This window comes from Leptosomus discolor, chromosome 3 (assembly GCF_034619465.1).
Source record: "Leptosomus discolor isolate bLepDis1 chromosome 3, bLepDis1.hap2, whole genome shotgun sequence".
NCBI lineage: Eukaryota > Metazoa > Chordata > Aves > Leptosomiformes > Leptosomidae > Leptosomus > Leptosomus discolor.
Genome location: NC_141393.1, coordinates 63,220,636 through 63,236,060, shown reverse-complemented (window position 1 = coordinate 63,236,060; position 15,425 = coordinate 63,220,636). Strand labels below are relative to the sequence as shown.

Here is a 15,425-nt window from a genome sequence, read left to right as displayed (position 1 = left end):
TTCAGTGTGGTAAAAGAGAAGCTGCTTACCTAGGGTGCAATAATGAGAGTGGTAAACAGGAGACAAGATAACAGCTGGTCACAAACAAAGCATGGAGGGCAGCATTATTATAAGAAAAGCAGTCATCATCCTGGAACACAGCAATGAGCAACTTGCCCTTATCTGCTGAGCATCAGTAAGGCCTGGCTAAAACTGAGTTTCATGCTTCAGAAAGGTGGACAAAGAAGACATCATGGAAACAATTAGACCTTTAGAAAATATTACTTGGTATGAAAAACTCGATGAATAGGATTTGTTTTATCAGGGAGGAGAAGACTGGGAGTCGTCTTCTGTCGGATTTTTTTTTTCTAAGAAAGCACCAGATTTCCTGTGGAGTCTGTAAAAATTTCTACTATTGGAGACATTTAAGAGCAGATTAATAGAATGTCTCCACTAGCAGTAGCTAAGGTATTTCATTGTGCCCTGGGGTAAAAAGCAGACTAGAGAATGCTCAAGTGCTTTTCAGATTTATCTTTATGTGAACACAAACCCATATTTCCAGTGAATAGGTGGAATTTCAGAACATCTAGATTCCAGTAATTAATTGCAGAGTTTGAAATATTTCTGAAAGATCTTGAAGATGCTGTAGAATTAGACTATTTACTCTGCAAACTGAAATACTACCAACTTATAATAAACAGGCATCCTTTAGAGATCCTGTGAAGTTTGCGCTAGGAGGATATTTTTCATCTGGATTTCTCCCTCCTCCTACAGCAGGTTTCATACAACATTCCAATTTTGATTTGAACCTGTGCAGTCTAGAAGGCACTGACTTAGCATGTGGCACATTGCTGCTGTAGCTATAGCTGCGTTCTCTTCCTGTAAAGAGAGCCCATGAAGGTCCTCAGCACAGCAGCATCTTTCAAACAGCAAGCAGCAGTAAGGATGGCTCCAGGGTCAGAAAAGCTCAGCAAAGTCACAAATGCAGGCCAGTGCACAACCAGGAAGAGAAGACACATGTTCAAACTTGCAAGTCAGGCTACAGCAACAGCTTCACTTGAGAGCAGCAGACTAAAACTGTCCTCAGTCTTCCACCTGCTTTGTCAGCCCCACACAGCCTAACCCCCACTGCAGGCAGCTGAAGTCAGCCAGTGGCACAGGGCTGACATGCTCAAAGGGAAGACTCAAAAGTCCAGATCCTCTACTGGAGCTTTGTATTTGCAACTCTGCATTTTCCCAGCTGCATGCACAAATAGCTGCCCAAGTGTTCATGGTAGCAAAAGATGAACTTTCCTGCTTCCTATTTTCATAGGGAAATTGGAAAATTGCTCCCCATTTACTTTAATCTTGCACTGACTTTGGAACTGAACAGAAGGGGGCGTTTCATAAATAAACTTAGACAACCTGAAGCTGCTTCCTCCCTCAAATTAGAATGAATAATTACTTTTCTTTAAAGGGACTCAATGTAAGTCAAGTTGCATTTTAAAACAAGACAACTGAATAGTATTTTAAATTGCCAAGTTATGTTAAGATCTAAATTAGCATTATTTAGCATCAACCGGTAAAACTTCAGCAGTAAGGCTGCCCGACTTGCATGTCAGACCCAACAAATGAACAAAACCCACTTTGTTTACTGTTACACATGCAGTCTTGTATCATACAGATATACGGAGCTAGCTTCAGATCAGGCTTGATGAGGCTCCGGGCCACCTGATCTAGCTAAAGATGTCCCTGATCACTGCACAGGGGGGTTGGACTAGATGACCTTTGGGGGCCCCTTCCAGCCCAATGCATTCTATGATTCAGTAGTGAAAACAACATGCTGAATTCAGTATTCCACCCAGAGTACTTCACTAAGAAGTTATGTATGTTAGAATAAAATGTCAGTCAAGTTCCACAACACCCCATGTCTTAAGTGTATTGTGAAAAAAACCATAGGCTAACATTAGCCTAGACTAACCACTATGCTAGTGCAAATAGAATGCTTTTGCTACTCAGATTAGCTCAGACATCTGTGAGTAGCACTTGAAACTGTGCCAACATTTAATTTAGAAACCTGAATAATTCGGAGCTTGCCAGTAAAGTTATGCTCTCAAAAGCCATCATCTTTCCATAGTGGCAGGGAGAATACTACCTTTTCCACATTGAAATTATTTGACCAGGACAGTTAAGAAATTTCACAGAGCAGACACACCAACTCATCGTTGGGAAAGAAAAAAAGGACACAGGGACACACACCTTCAGAAGTACGATTTCCTTCTGATGCAAGTAAAGTTTAGCTGTGCAGATGGGATCTACCAGTCTTACATCCTTGAAGGAAACTAGTCTGTGAAGACAAAAATCAGTTGAATTGATAGTACACACTAGTCCTTGTCCATCAAGTCAGTATATCAAAACATGCTTTGCATTAAGTCTTAGCACATTAACAGTTAAAAACACACTAGACTTCTGTGCATTTGACTGAATTCCAGTCTCTCTTCCTATGTAGTTTGATGCAGGTCAGTTAAAATACTGAACAAGATTTTACTTTTAAAATGCAGACTCTCTTTAAGTATTACATGTTAGTTACCACATTAGTTAACAAAAATCACAAGATAAAACCACTGAAGAAAACAGAAGCTGAGGTTTTAAAATTTCAAAATGTTACAGAAGATGCAAACTCGGGTTCTCCACTTGCCAACTTTAATCACAGTTAAAGTTCTGTCCTATACATCCACCATTTCCCTCACCCTGCAGGTGTGCGCCCTCAGGAGTAGCACTGTTTTGTGTATACTTACTTTAAAGAAGTACCTGTTTGGGGCATTTCAAGACCCATCCAAGCCCATTACAGGATTTTTAAAGTCAATTGAGACAGATAATGAACAGTCCTGAAAGAGTTTGGTGTAGTGTACCTAAGTATGTGAGGGACCTTCTCTTAAAACTGAAGAAGGTTCAAGTTAAGCATTTGACAAATGATCACAGTTCAGCCATAAACACAGCAACATTTTTCTTGGCATGCTACAGCAGAAACTTTATTCAGTTCATTTTGAAAATATTTCAACCAAAATTTATTTTCGTAAACTCACAGAAATAAGCTTTAACATATAGGCTGTATACAACTCAAATACAGGTAATACTTTTAGCAATAACTTACAGATACAAACTAATGATAAACTACAATTTCACAAAGAATTGTAAACATTTTGCACAATTGTCAGTCCTTTCTTTTAGGCAAAGTGCTCTTTTGATGACAAATAAATTAACACACACATAACTAGAGTGGACTACTTCCAGACAATACAAAAAGATGTTTAATAAGGCTTGTAAACAATGTAGTAGTTATTTATGCAGAATCCATAAAAGTGTCTTGCAGGCTAAATATACTTACATACCTGGGCAGCAAAAATGATCTTGAAAATGCTTTAGATGTTAAATAAAAAGTTAACATTAATATCTTTCCAACGGTATTTTTAATACACAATAAATGACTTAAGGTTACATCCTCAATAGCTTATATCCCTGACAGAAAGGAATTAGGTGTGACTTAGTGGCAGTTGTGTCATTGAATGGGGTAGCAAAGGCTGGAGTCCAAGAGCTGTAGGTGAATGAGCTACAAAAACAGAAACATTTACGGGTCAACTTCAGAGGTAGAAAAATACTGTAATCTAGTAAATCCCATTGGGTAGTAACAGTTCACTAGTCCCAACCACTGCAGCATGCTCCGTTTTCCCTAGCCCAGCATTTCCACTCCTCCCCCCACAGCCCACCTTACACCACTGCTTTGGAGAAAAAGAAGTTCAGGCCACACACACGGCTCAGTTTAGTTCTCCCAATACCTTCACAGTCTCTCCTGACCATAAACATAAGCCAAAGTTGTTGACTTGCTGGGTCATAAGACACACAATGACTGAAACATACTTTGCCCACCAGGCTCGCCATGCTGTGTGTAACTGAGGGAAGCATCAGTTTTCAGTGAAGCTGGTGGATTGAGTATACCTACAATCCTCAGGTTAAGAGCCAGGGAGCAGGTGGTAAACAGTTTTCCTTAAAATTACATGTTATTAAAAAACATATCATTGATGTTTAAAGAAGTGTTTGATTTCTTATGACTAGTATTCATAGTTTGGAGGAAGCACAAAAGTGGTCATCATACCCAGATCTTCAGCTATGCTCTTAACAGTGAAGGGCTACTGCTTGAAGAGGCACACGTCTTAATGAGGTGTAGATAGCAAGTACCATATTAAGACATTCTATAAAGAATACTAGAAATCAAAAAGCCATTAAGTTTCTTTAATCGGTACTTGGTAAACTGTTCTTGCTACAGTCAATAATGATTTTACTTGGATATGCAAAGTCATTCTACCTACCATCCATATAGCTGTGTAGAGCAGTTAGCATAGTCCCGTCCTGGGGTACGTACGCAGAGTATGCCATTTCTTCTAACATGGGTGGAGACAGCCTGGAGGGCTGAACGGCTGTCACAGGAGCAGTAGATGAATGATTAGGGCTAACATGTTTCTTATGGCGTGCTCTGCAATTTTGAAACCACACCTGAAAAGGGGGAAAGATTTACATCTTATGATAGATTGCATTCTGTTTCAACATCAGCATGAAACCACCATCACAGTTCTAACTTCAGCTGAATTCTGTTAGTTAACCAGGCCTTTAAAACTCCAACAGTCTAAATGAAGAAATACCCATTCTAAGCCTACATGGTGCCTCAAACAAGCGTGGTCAGGTCAGGAAAGCTTCTGCAGCACCCAGCAGCCTGGGAAGGAGAGGCACAGCAAGGGCTGCACAGCTCCCAGCGCAGGCATCCAGCCAGGCTGAGCAGCAGCGTCCGCAGCCCCGGGCGCGTCACAGACATGGCCATCCCCGCACATGAACGCTGCTGTCAGCGAAGCAGGTTTCTCATGGGATAGCCACTTTCCCTTCCACACTGAAAAGTGTGCAAGCTTTTTTTTTTTAAAGGCTTGATGGCAGCTGCCAGATACCTCATTGCTATAGAAACACTGTCAATTTTCCAGGCTAGAATGAGTCAAGGGGACTACAAACTTATTTTTATTTATATAAACATATATAACTTACGTAATATAAAAATTCATATTGTGTATAAAAAAAGCATGCATATAATGCTTGCTAAGAGGCATCTTTAATCAAAGATTAAGTTTGTGTTTCAGTTTTGGATGGCATAGGTATCTATTTTAACTCTGCTCTCTAGAACAGATCATCAAGATATTCGCTTGCTCCTAATGTGTCACACCACGAGCCATTTTCAAAAAGAGTGCAGGTCTTAAGAACAGACTATTAAAGTCAGATATTTGTATTTAGAAGAACTTAGTGCCATTTCTACATTATTTAGGCTGAGAAGTTTCTTCCTGAAAGATTATTAATCCTCCACACAAAGTGCAAGAGGAATACAGCAAATTTTCCAAATTAACATGTTTGTTCTAGACTTATTCCTGACTAGGGATGTTGTCTGAAGGGATGGTAAAACTGGCAGATTTGATCCTTTTCCATCTCAGAATAACTACATGGAGAATATTGTCATTAAGCATTTCCAATGGATGAGTACTACACATTGTTTGTCAAGTAACTTAGCACAGTTACCTGTATAACACGCCTGCTCAAGCCTGTTCTTTCTGCCAGTTTCTGAAGTGTTTGTGCATCTGGATTGTTGTCCTGAGCAAACTGTGCTTGCATAACCTGAAAGGGCAAGACAAGAGATTGCAGGTTTTTGTGTGCAGTCCTGAGACCAGCCTTAGAGACTCCTCTCAGATCATAGTCCTACTCCTTGCCTGTTTTTAGGCAACTGTTGTAATCACTAGTCCCCAGACAGTCCCCAATACTGGGGGGGGGATAAAAATCCTCCAAAGCCAAAACACAAGCCCTTTATTATGCTTAACTGAGCAGAGACATTTACCAGAAATGAAAGAAATTAATTCTGCTTGGCAGTAGTAAAAAACAGAGGAGGTGCTCTGTTACAATTGCGTTAAAAGGACTGTGGGTGAAAAAAAAAATCACTGCAAAGCAATTCAAACATGCTTGATAAAGAAAACATCTATAGCAGCAGATGACCGCACACAGCATAAGGAAGGAACGAACTTTGATCCATCTCTCTGAACTTGTCAATCACTATCTGCATCTTGTGTTATATGGAGCAACTTAATCCTCTTTTCAGCTGCATGGAGGATGCCAGCAACTGGGCAGCACTTTGTGCCTCATTTACCTTTACGTGACCTGAGGAACACAGAGGCTACACCCTGGCTGACCTGCATCTATGTAATTGTTCGGTTACACTCATCTTTTTACAGAAAATTGAAGTGAATGCTTGTCATTAGGATATGAATTACTTTTCTCTTTTTTTAGGCTGTAGATGTCAACGTGGGCCTGCATTCTGAACAGTTTTGGAGCCTGTAAGGGTTTGCCTTATTTAAGGAAGTAAGGCTTCATGAATTTCTGCAGGGTAGGGTACCTTGAGCAACTTAGTGAACTGTAGTTTCTCATTTCTGCATTTTGACCCTTGATGGCCTGCAAATTTTGCCTGGCATCATCATTGAAGATTCAGACTACTTCACATTCAGAAACATTGAAACTATTTACTTTCCTACTGCTTTATACAAAGACATCAAAAAGCATGGACATCCTTTTGCACAAGTCCTTCATGAGGTGTGTTACTACATGCTGCCGCTCTGACATTCACTTATCCCTCAAACGCTCTTCTTGCTGGAAGTAAAGTCTTACCAGCATCAAAGACAGGTAACACAGACAGATGCACTGAGCAGACAGCAAGTGTCATTCAATAACAAGAGGCCCTAAGATCTCAAACACCTGCTGAAGTAGGTTACAATCTAAAACAGAAAAAGAAGGGAACATGGAAGTTTAGTGACAGGAAGAAGCCCCGAATACAGTTCCCACCCTGACAGCTGGGCCTATCTCCCATTCGGCTACTGCTGGAAAAGAAAGTTGCTTTTCGCAAAAGTTTGAGCTTGATGTCCAAAGCCCTTGCCCTGCACCCTTGGCAGATTGTTGCTAACATACTTGTTTTATATTAGCACCACATTCTGTCCCCAGTCGTGGCTGAAATGGCAAGCTAAGCTTTGAACAGCCACATTCCATGCTTAGAACTGCTTAAATGCCTTACATGTGTTATTACACATCAACTTTAGTTTTTCTCAACTGCTTTCACCATGAACAAGAGGAGAACAGGCCCACAAAAACAGAACTCAGACTGAGACAGTAGAATACAAATGGTGCAGTGAGTGGCCATGTGTGACCAGAAACTCAAAGACATGTTATGAACTGAAAGAAGGGATGCACAGCTAGGATTAGGTAGAAAGCTGCAGCTTCCTTCCCTCTACAACAGGTTGAAACCTCTAAATACGGTCTCACCACGACCCCTTTCATGGGGAGCTGGCCCTAGTCATGGTGGTTTTCCTTAGAAAGCTAATTTAAGTGAAGCGGTGATCCAGAGGGTGAAATAACTCATATCGGAGGCAGTCCAGAGCTAACTCTTGCCAAGGTAGAAACAAGACACAAAGCCTTGAAATCAGAGCAGACGCAGGCATTACAACAAAATTTAAACTTCCATCCTGTTAATATCTTGAAATCATGTACAGTACCCATCTTTAGTACAACTTTTCACATTACATAATTCTAAAAATATTTTGTCTTTATTATGTGTAGCGATGTAAATGCCTGATTAAATAGATTTCATTGAGCAATCAAAATAGAACAACCTTTTTGTTTCCACTCTGCAGAACTACTGGCTGGCCCCAGGGAAATAAAAAGCTTGAAGAGTAACTATTTCATATTAAACTGCGGAAGCTAACAAACAGTTCCAGAAACATGCTGTGTCTTGATAGTTTATGAAATTGTTTAAAGCAAGGAAGCTTTTTCTTTCCCCCCATATGCATCTGATTTCCTATTGGTTCAGCACTTACATCCTGCATAAACCTGAACTTCACAAGTTTTTAGTACTGCCTCTACCTGGAGTTGATCTGCTGTGAAGCTGGTCCGAGCTCTTTTTGCTGGTTTTGGATGATTAACGTCTTGTTCTGTTAGTAATGCTCCTTCCACGCTAATCCCATTACCTGAAGCATTAAAAGGAAAACAGCACTGTCTGCTAAGCATTCAAAACAATGTTATTTGTAAGTCAGACTGTCCTCCAACAATAACCAACAGTACTTGTCCAGCTGAATTTCAGCTTTAAAAAAAGCCATATTCTGTTTAAAGTTAAATTCATCTGGCACCATTACCCATTACACCCCAAACGACTCCCTTGCCAAGTGAGGGAAGGAATATATCCAGCATGGTACTTTATCAACTAGATGTGCTCTTGCTTTCTTTTCCTTAGGATAGAAAACAAGTTACACAAACTTAAAAAAAATTAAAACATTAAATAATTTGCACATTATTTTAATTCAAGAACCTGTGCTTCAAGCCTCAGTGAAGTTAGGTAATTACCTCTTAATAAGGCAGATGAAGTAAAATCCAATGATTTAATTAAAACTAAACCACAAACATAGTTCTTAACAAAAGCAGTATGTTACCATTTTCAACTTCTCTTTTCAGATTGTCCAACATGCAGTCATAATGTACTCTACAAAGGACTTTCTCTTCAACCAAAGCAAACTCCTCTCCAGTAGAAAGCTGTCTTTTGCAGGAGAAGCATGCAAAACACGCCAAGTGGTATACGTTTCCTTTTGCCCTTCGGACCCAGTCAGTAGAATGAATGTGCCTCCCGCAGCGGGAACAGCGGGTGCCGTACCGCCTGCAAGAAGGAAGGCAACAGGAGGGTGAAGGCACAGACACGTCTCAGACGAAAGGGTGACTCTGGCAGGGTTAGAGGCGACTGTGATGTGGCAGTGCAGCAGAGATCCACAGCAAGTAGGCTGACCACAAGGGATGAGGGGACAGCATAATCGTGTTTTTATTGCAGAAAAAAAATCAGCAAGTCTGCATCTGAATGCTTAAGGCAAGACCACTACCAAACTACTGAAGTTAATATTTTCACAAGGCAAAGAGCAAAATTGAAACAACTGCTATGTGAATTCACAACTCTTCATCTTTCCTTTTATAAAGAAAATTACTCTTTAAAAAGCTGTGAGTGGGCTGACTTTGTTTTCAAAATTCTCCCAATTATTCAAATATATTTCACATTACTCTAGCGGTAGTCTGAATTACCATATTTAGCTACATCATCCTTCACTAATCATTCAGTCCCCTTCAGCAGAAGGGGGGAAAGCTGTATTTTCATAGTTATTTCCTTAATTACCATCACATTATGATTTTAAAAGAAATTCGAGTATCTGCAAGTATTTACATTACTACAGTAGAATATTTCTCTTTGAAGAGGAAACTAGCCACCAGGATCTGTTGATTATTTAGGTAAGAATTTATCCTGAAAATCTTTGCAGACTCTTCTTTTTTTGAAGTCACACAAAAATTTGCTTTTTCCCCCACAAGTTCACAGTACTCAGCCTGCCCCCTCCCTCTCCTTCAGTGTCAAAACTGACATAATCCATCCACTACACAGCTGAGAATCGTATAAATAGTTTGGTCTGGGTAAGTGCTAGCAATCACATCAAAATTAACAGCAAACATTTTTGCTACTTTCTGGACCAAAGACTTTGTATCACGAGTACTTTCAATGCCAACACAAATAAATAATATTCTTCCTTACACAATTAGACCTTAATCTCGAAGAATGCTTCATGTTCTAAGTCAAATTGGTCACAGAAAGGCATAACTGCTGAAAGCTTCTTTTAAAGATCACAGGATTTATTCTGGGTCATTTTTGAAGTTCCATGCAATACCCGAAGTCCCATACCAGTGGAGTGCTAGTCCCAACAGAGTATCATCTCAACTCTGCCTTGTATCCTCAATCAGCAAGAGACAGAAGTTTAACTACGAAAAATAAACCTAACAAATACAAACCAAAGAGACTAAACATGCATTTCAGTTGCAGCTTAAGTGAAAAGTAACGAGCAAGCATAATACATTATCTACAAAGTGATATTCCTGTATGATATACCTGAAATAATCAAGTTTGCAGAAGATATCTTTATCTTTAATGTAACAGCTGGTATGCCTTCCTAGAGACGTCCTGCAAACGCTGCACGAGAGACAGCGCACATGCCAGCAGAGGTCGTTTACCTGCAAAAACACAGAAGAAAAACACCCCTCAATGCTCATGCTGCCAATATCGTATTTCGTATCTACAAAAACTATTTTTTCCATCCAGGCAGACAAGGCCAAAAATTACGCGTACAGTGATTCACAGAAAATTTATCTTCAAGGCAAAACATTTTTCCTACAGAACTGCATGCATATTAAGGGTTAATTAATTTGATGGAGGTCTTCAGAATAAGCTTTCATGGTTTTGTAATTAAAAGCCAGAGGAGGAAGCAAGAGATTCAAGTTCCACATAGATATTTTGTGCACAGTTCTGTTCTCATAGCATTAGAGTAACAGAGCAAGTTTTGGCCTCACATGACCTTGGGAAGGCAGCTAACTTACATAATTTTATTTCCCAGTCTGTAAAAAGTCCTGCCTAACAAAGAACAAACTTTGCAAAGTGATTTGAAATTTTAAAATGTGAGTGTTGAAGAGGGGGAAAAAACAAGTCTGTCAAATAGAAACACACACACAAAATGAACTACATCTTCATTTGCCGGGTTTCTGCTAAAGCAAATTTAGTGAACAGTATGAATTTCAAAATATCAGCAGTTGTTTTAACAGCAAATTCAACAATTCTTTAACATGTATTATCCATAGTGAAACTACACATAGCCATGGAAAGCAGCAGAAATCAACAGTTTTGAAAACTTGCATATATTTTTTGGGCAAGTAAGTTGAGTGCAATTATTTTCTTTTCTCCTATAAAGACATTGCTACATCATACATCACATTACTTAATTTGAAAACTCAAGACTCCCAGTGACCATAAAAATTAAGTAATAACCCTCTGGATAATCCCATGCTCCATAGAAGGACTTCTGTAAACCAAGTGACAACTTTTTCTTAGTTTTCCGAGCCAATTTCTCATCTCATACCAAACAGCCCACATACTGCCTATGGCAAAGCAGCAGATTTGAAATAACCCAGGATGTGCCTTTCATCAGAACACTGCCAGACAAACCACAGAGAAACTGAGGTATTGACTCGCAACACTCATGCTGGAATCACCCTTTTCAGTCTTTCTTCAGGTTGACACTGCAGTTTGCAGTTGCCCAGTGCTCTCCCAACCATCATCCTTGTTGGCAGCCATCTTCCCATAGGCTGACAAATTTATACCACAACACAATGTGAAACTGTTGATAACAGCTGTCACCAAATCCATCCTCCCAAGCATTTCTTGAAGCGGCTACACTGCTGGCAGACCCAGGGCAGCAGCCCTTGGCCAGCCCAAGCCTGCACCACAGTCCCCCCAAGCAAGGCCTGCCCAGGGACCCCGTGGGGCCCACACCAGGAACCCCGGCCAGGCCGGAGGAGCCTGCACTCAGCCAGGCTGCCGGAGCACAGCTCTGCACAGCATGAGCCAACAGCCCAGCTGCACAATGCTCGTCTTGCTGCCTGCTCTTCGGAGGCTAATGCTCTTCCACAGAACAGGACCTCAACAGCTTTGATAGCTGTCCCATCTGACATCACCCACCTACATTCTTTCTCACAAATTTAGAGGGCTGAAGCTGTAAGACACACTGCTGCTGATCAGCAAGATGCTACTTCACCAGCACAGATTCCTTTCTCTCTCTGCCTATGTAGGAAGCAGTAACAGCAATTTAAGCTTAAGGCTAAATCATTTAGAAGTCTTTTGCTCCAAGGTGGGTTTTTTTATCCCAGGTGTTCAGATGTTCAGACAGGTGATGGCAATAATCAGAAAATGAGCTACCAAAACGTCATGAGAGTTAATGGGACTGGAACCAAGTTCAAGTTAGCTCTGCTCCCAGTCCTACCTCACTATTCATGTATAAGCCCAGCCCATTGCAAAGGTGGCTGGTATTTACTAGAACAAAAGGTATACAGCAGCTCCCCCACACCTGCACCGGCCCGATTTTAAATGAACATCGACCTAGCATAAACATTCCTTTGACCGCCTCACCCCAAGTAAGATCTAAGAAAATGATCCAATGACAACATTGGGATGCTTTCAGCACTGTTACCGACTTCCACTTCACAGGATATACAACGGCTTTATTTAAAGCTGCATCTAATGGAATCAAGTGGCTCCTAGCACGATTGTCCACTCTCACTTTTGAAAGGAGAGAGGGCAAAACTCTGATCCAGGATAATTGTAACGGCTGTAATACAGAATGAAAATAAACCCCCTCTTAACCACAGTAACTTATGTTTAACGTCACATGGTTTCGTTTGTTTTTAAACGATCTTAGTCCTGAATGCTAAGGCTAGCAGAACTACTCTGCAATCACACAGCTTGTTTCTTTCACGGCCATTACTAGACCAACTTTTACAGGACTAGTTTGTTGCCACGTTTCTCAAGAGGCACTTTTTGCTTCGAGATTCACGATACCGCTCTAGAGGACTTGTTCAGCTAGTAACAAGTGGGTCACACCGCCACCGCGTAACCAGGAGCGCAAAGCACGGCAAGGAAGTTACCCGTGTTTCCCAAAGTTACTCGTATTCCCCGAAGTTACTCGTGTTCTTCCCCGCACTCTCCCCTACAGCCCGTCAAGAACGCACGACCCCAGCGCAGAAAGCGCTGCCCAAACGCGAGCAGCAGCTCCATTCTCCTCCAAGGCCCGAGCCTCGCAGCCGAGCGGGCAGCTACCGCACCCCGGTTCCGCAGGAACCCCGTCGCCTCCGAACCGCTGCCATGTCTGCGGGAGGCGAGGGAGCCCCGGCGGCGGCAGGAGGGCCGGCAGCCCGGGCAGCGGTGGCGCGGCACCCGCAGGCGTGCCGGGATCAGCTCCCTCAGAGCCCGCGCAGCCCAGCTCCCCGGGGCTCGCCAGGCGCCCCGACGGGCTCTCCCCCGGCCCCGGCGCGGGCGGCGCCGTGCGAGCGGGCCGGGACGCGCGGCCTCGGCGCAGCGGGAGCCGGTCCCGCGGCGGGCCACAGCGGTGGGGAGACGCAGCAGCAGCCGCCGCCCGAGGGCGGGCGGGCCCCCCCTTACCTTCAGCAGGTACTTGTCCACGATCTCCAGGCCGCAGCTGCTGCACACGCACTTGCCGGGGGCGCAGCCGGAGCCCGAGGCCATGGACCGCGGCGAGGAGGAGGGCGACAGGGCGGTGGAGGAAGAGCAGGAGTCCTCGTCGGCCGCTGCGGGGCTGGCCTGCGGGGAGCGCACGGGACAGCGCGGTCAGCGCCCGGCCCCGCCGGCGGCCGCCAGCCTCGCCCGGGAGCGGCGGGGAGCCCTGCGGCGGCCTGGGCCGCCGCTCCGCCGGCACCTGCAGGGCCCCACCGGGAACCGGCGTTTCTCCACGGGGCCAAGCGGCAGGGCCACGCCCGGCGCCGCCGGACTCGGGCGGGGAGCGGCGGAACCTCACAGCGCCGGCAGCGGCCGCCGCCCCGCACCGGGCATCGGCGCCGCGCTCGCCCCGCGCCGCCCCCTCCCCGCCGGCTGCCGCCCGTTCCCGGCACGCTGCCCCGCCGCCCCGCACACCTTCTCGGAGGGGCCGCCAAGCGCGGGAAGGTCCTTGTCCTCCAGCCTGCAGACGAACATCGGGTCGCTCTTCCAATACATGGCACTGCCCTACTGCATACCAGCTCCGCGGCGGGGCGGCTACGGGGACCCCGCGCCAGCCTCTGCTCGCCGCGCCTGCAGGAAAAAAAGTTTTGTTTTCAAGTGGGTGGACCTGCCTCGCTGGCCTCACCTCCTGCGCAAAACCCGCCTTCTGAGCATGGCGGGGTCGTTATCTCCGCTAGCGAGCCCGCGCCGGGTGCTGTGCAGGGGAGGGGGGGACACCCAGCAGCAATAACAACAAAACAGCAACGAAAAAACCCAGAGGATTCCCCCCCCCCCCCTTCATCTTGTTCATTTGCCGCAGCCTCCCCGCGCCACCCCAGCCTAAACAAAGATTCGAGTTACATCTCTCTTATTAGCAGAGAGGATAAACACGACGGAAAGCGAGAGTACACGTGAACGGGAAAGGTTTTCCGTACTGCTTTTCCAAAACCCAAGCGTATTCCTGTAGCTTAGACCCACAGCTCCTAAACCTGCCTTCCTGCTTCTACTCCCGCTCGCGCCTCCGAGATCCCATGATAAAACCTTTCTCATTAAGCTAAAAAAAGGAGCACAGGAGCACCTGAGCTGCCCAAAGGCCGTAATGTTACTCCGGTTCTGAAATCACGCCTGAAAGACCGCGGATGCTGCTCATTAACACCAGTGTCTCCGGTCGCGCCGTGGACAGAGGGTGCTAGGAACTGGCTGTCCACAACTCCCCGGAAAACTAGAAAATTTCTTTCGGTGGAGAGGGCCGTAGATTCCCGACACGCTTTTTCCACGATTACAAACCTTGCCCGCAGAGTTCCCTCAAACCAAATACTGATGGTGTTCTCGGGATATTTCAGGAGAATAAAGCAACAGCTTGTCCATCGCAGGTGAGGCGAATAACCGGGGTGTCTGCTTCTCCGCAAGTATTTAACTGGCCAGGTGTTTTTAATTAAACTAGTCGTTATGTTCCCCCCCCCCCCCCCCCCCCCCCCCCCGCACACACACACACACACACACACACACACACACACACACACACACACACACACACTTTGTTTCAGCTCCGCCTGACGACAGATGCAAGACACGTTGCAGAGCCTCAGTAAAGCGAACTGAGAGAACTGCCCGTTCGCTTAGAAATAAGTTTGGTAAAAGGGCATTCTGCTTTTGAGAAGCTATATGAGAGGAGAAGCCTCATATACTTCTCCCCCTAAAAAATAACGATCGTTGTTTCAAATCCCAGGACCCCATTTTGCAGGACCGTAACTGAACGAGTGGCGTTGCCGAGCCCCGGTAAATATGGGACGTCCTTAGTCACTCGTTTGTCCAGCGCTAAACCCGATCTAACCCTGGACAGAATCTCGCTTAAATTTAGTCCTCACAGCTGCTCCGACAGCGAGGCAAGCAGCAGTTTGGTTTATTTTCTGGCCGCGACGGGGCTCAGGGCGGCATGGCGGGGCAGCGGGCCGTGGCGGTCACCGCCGTGCCCTGGGCTACCCGGCCCGCCCCCCACCCGGCGGGCCTGGAGGCGGCTTTCGGGCGTCTCCCCGGCGGGCCCGGGGCTTCCGCGCCGCCCCCGGCCCCTCTTCCTCGACGGCCCCGCCGCCGGAGCGCGGCCGAGGCAGCCCCGCGGGGCGAGGTCCCGCGGACCCCGGGCGGTCTGCGCGCTGCCTACCTGCGCGGCCATCCGTCCCGGGAGGCGACAGGCCGCCGCCCCGCAGGGCGCCGTGCTGCGGCCCCGGTGTCCCGGGGTAACCCCTCCCGCCCGGGGACTGCGCACCAAGGGGTTCCTCTC

At 45.3% G+C, this 15,425-nt stretch overlaps 1 protein-coding gene across 1 annotated transcript; it reads right to left on the bottom strand.

Moving 5' to 3' along the window:
* Nucleotides 1–3,491: 3,491 nt before the first annotated feature.
* On the bottom strand, nt 3,492–13,660 carry LHX8 (LIM homeobox 8). The gene is made up of 8 exons (XM_086463061.1): nt 13,580–13,660; nt 13,091–13,249; nt 9,995–10,116; nt 8,511–8,731; nt 7,948–8,051; nt 5,569–5,664; nt 4,326–4,509; nt 3,492–3,568 (listed from the first exon to the last, which is right to left on the bottom strand). The coding sequence occupies exons 1-8, from the start codon at nt 13,658–13,660 to the stop codon at nt 3,492–3,494; spliced, it is 1,044 nt and encodes a 347-aa protein (XP_086319187.1).
* Between the last annotated feature and the right edge of the window lie 1,765 nt (nt 13,661–15,425).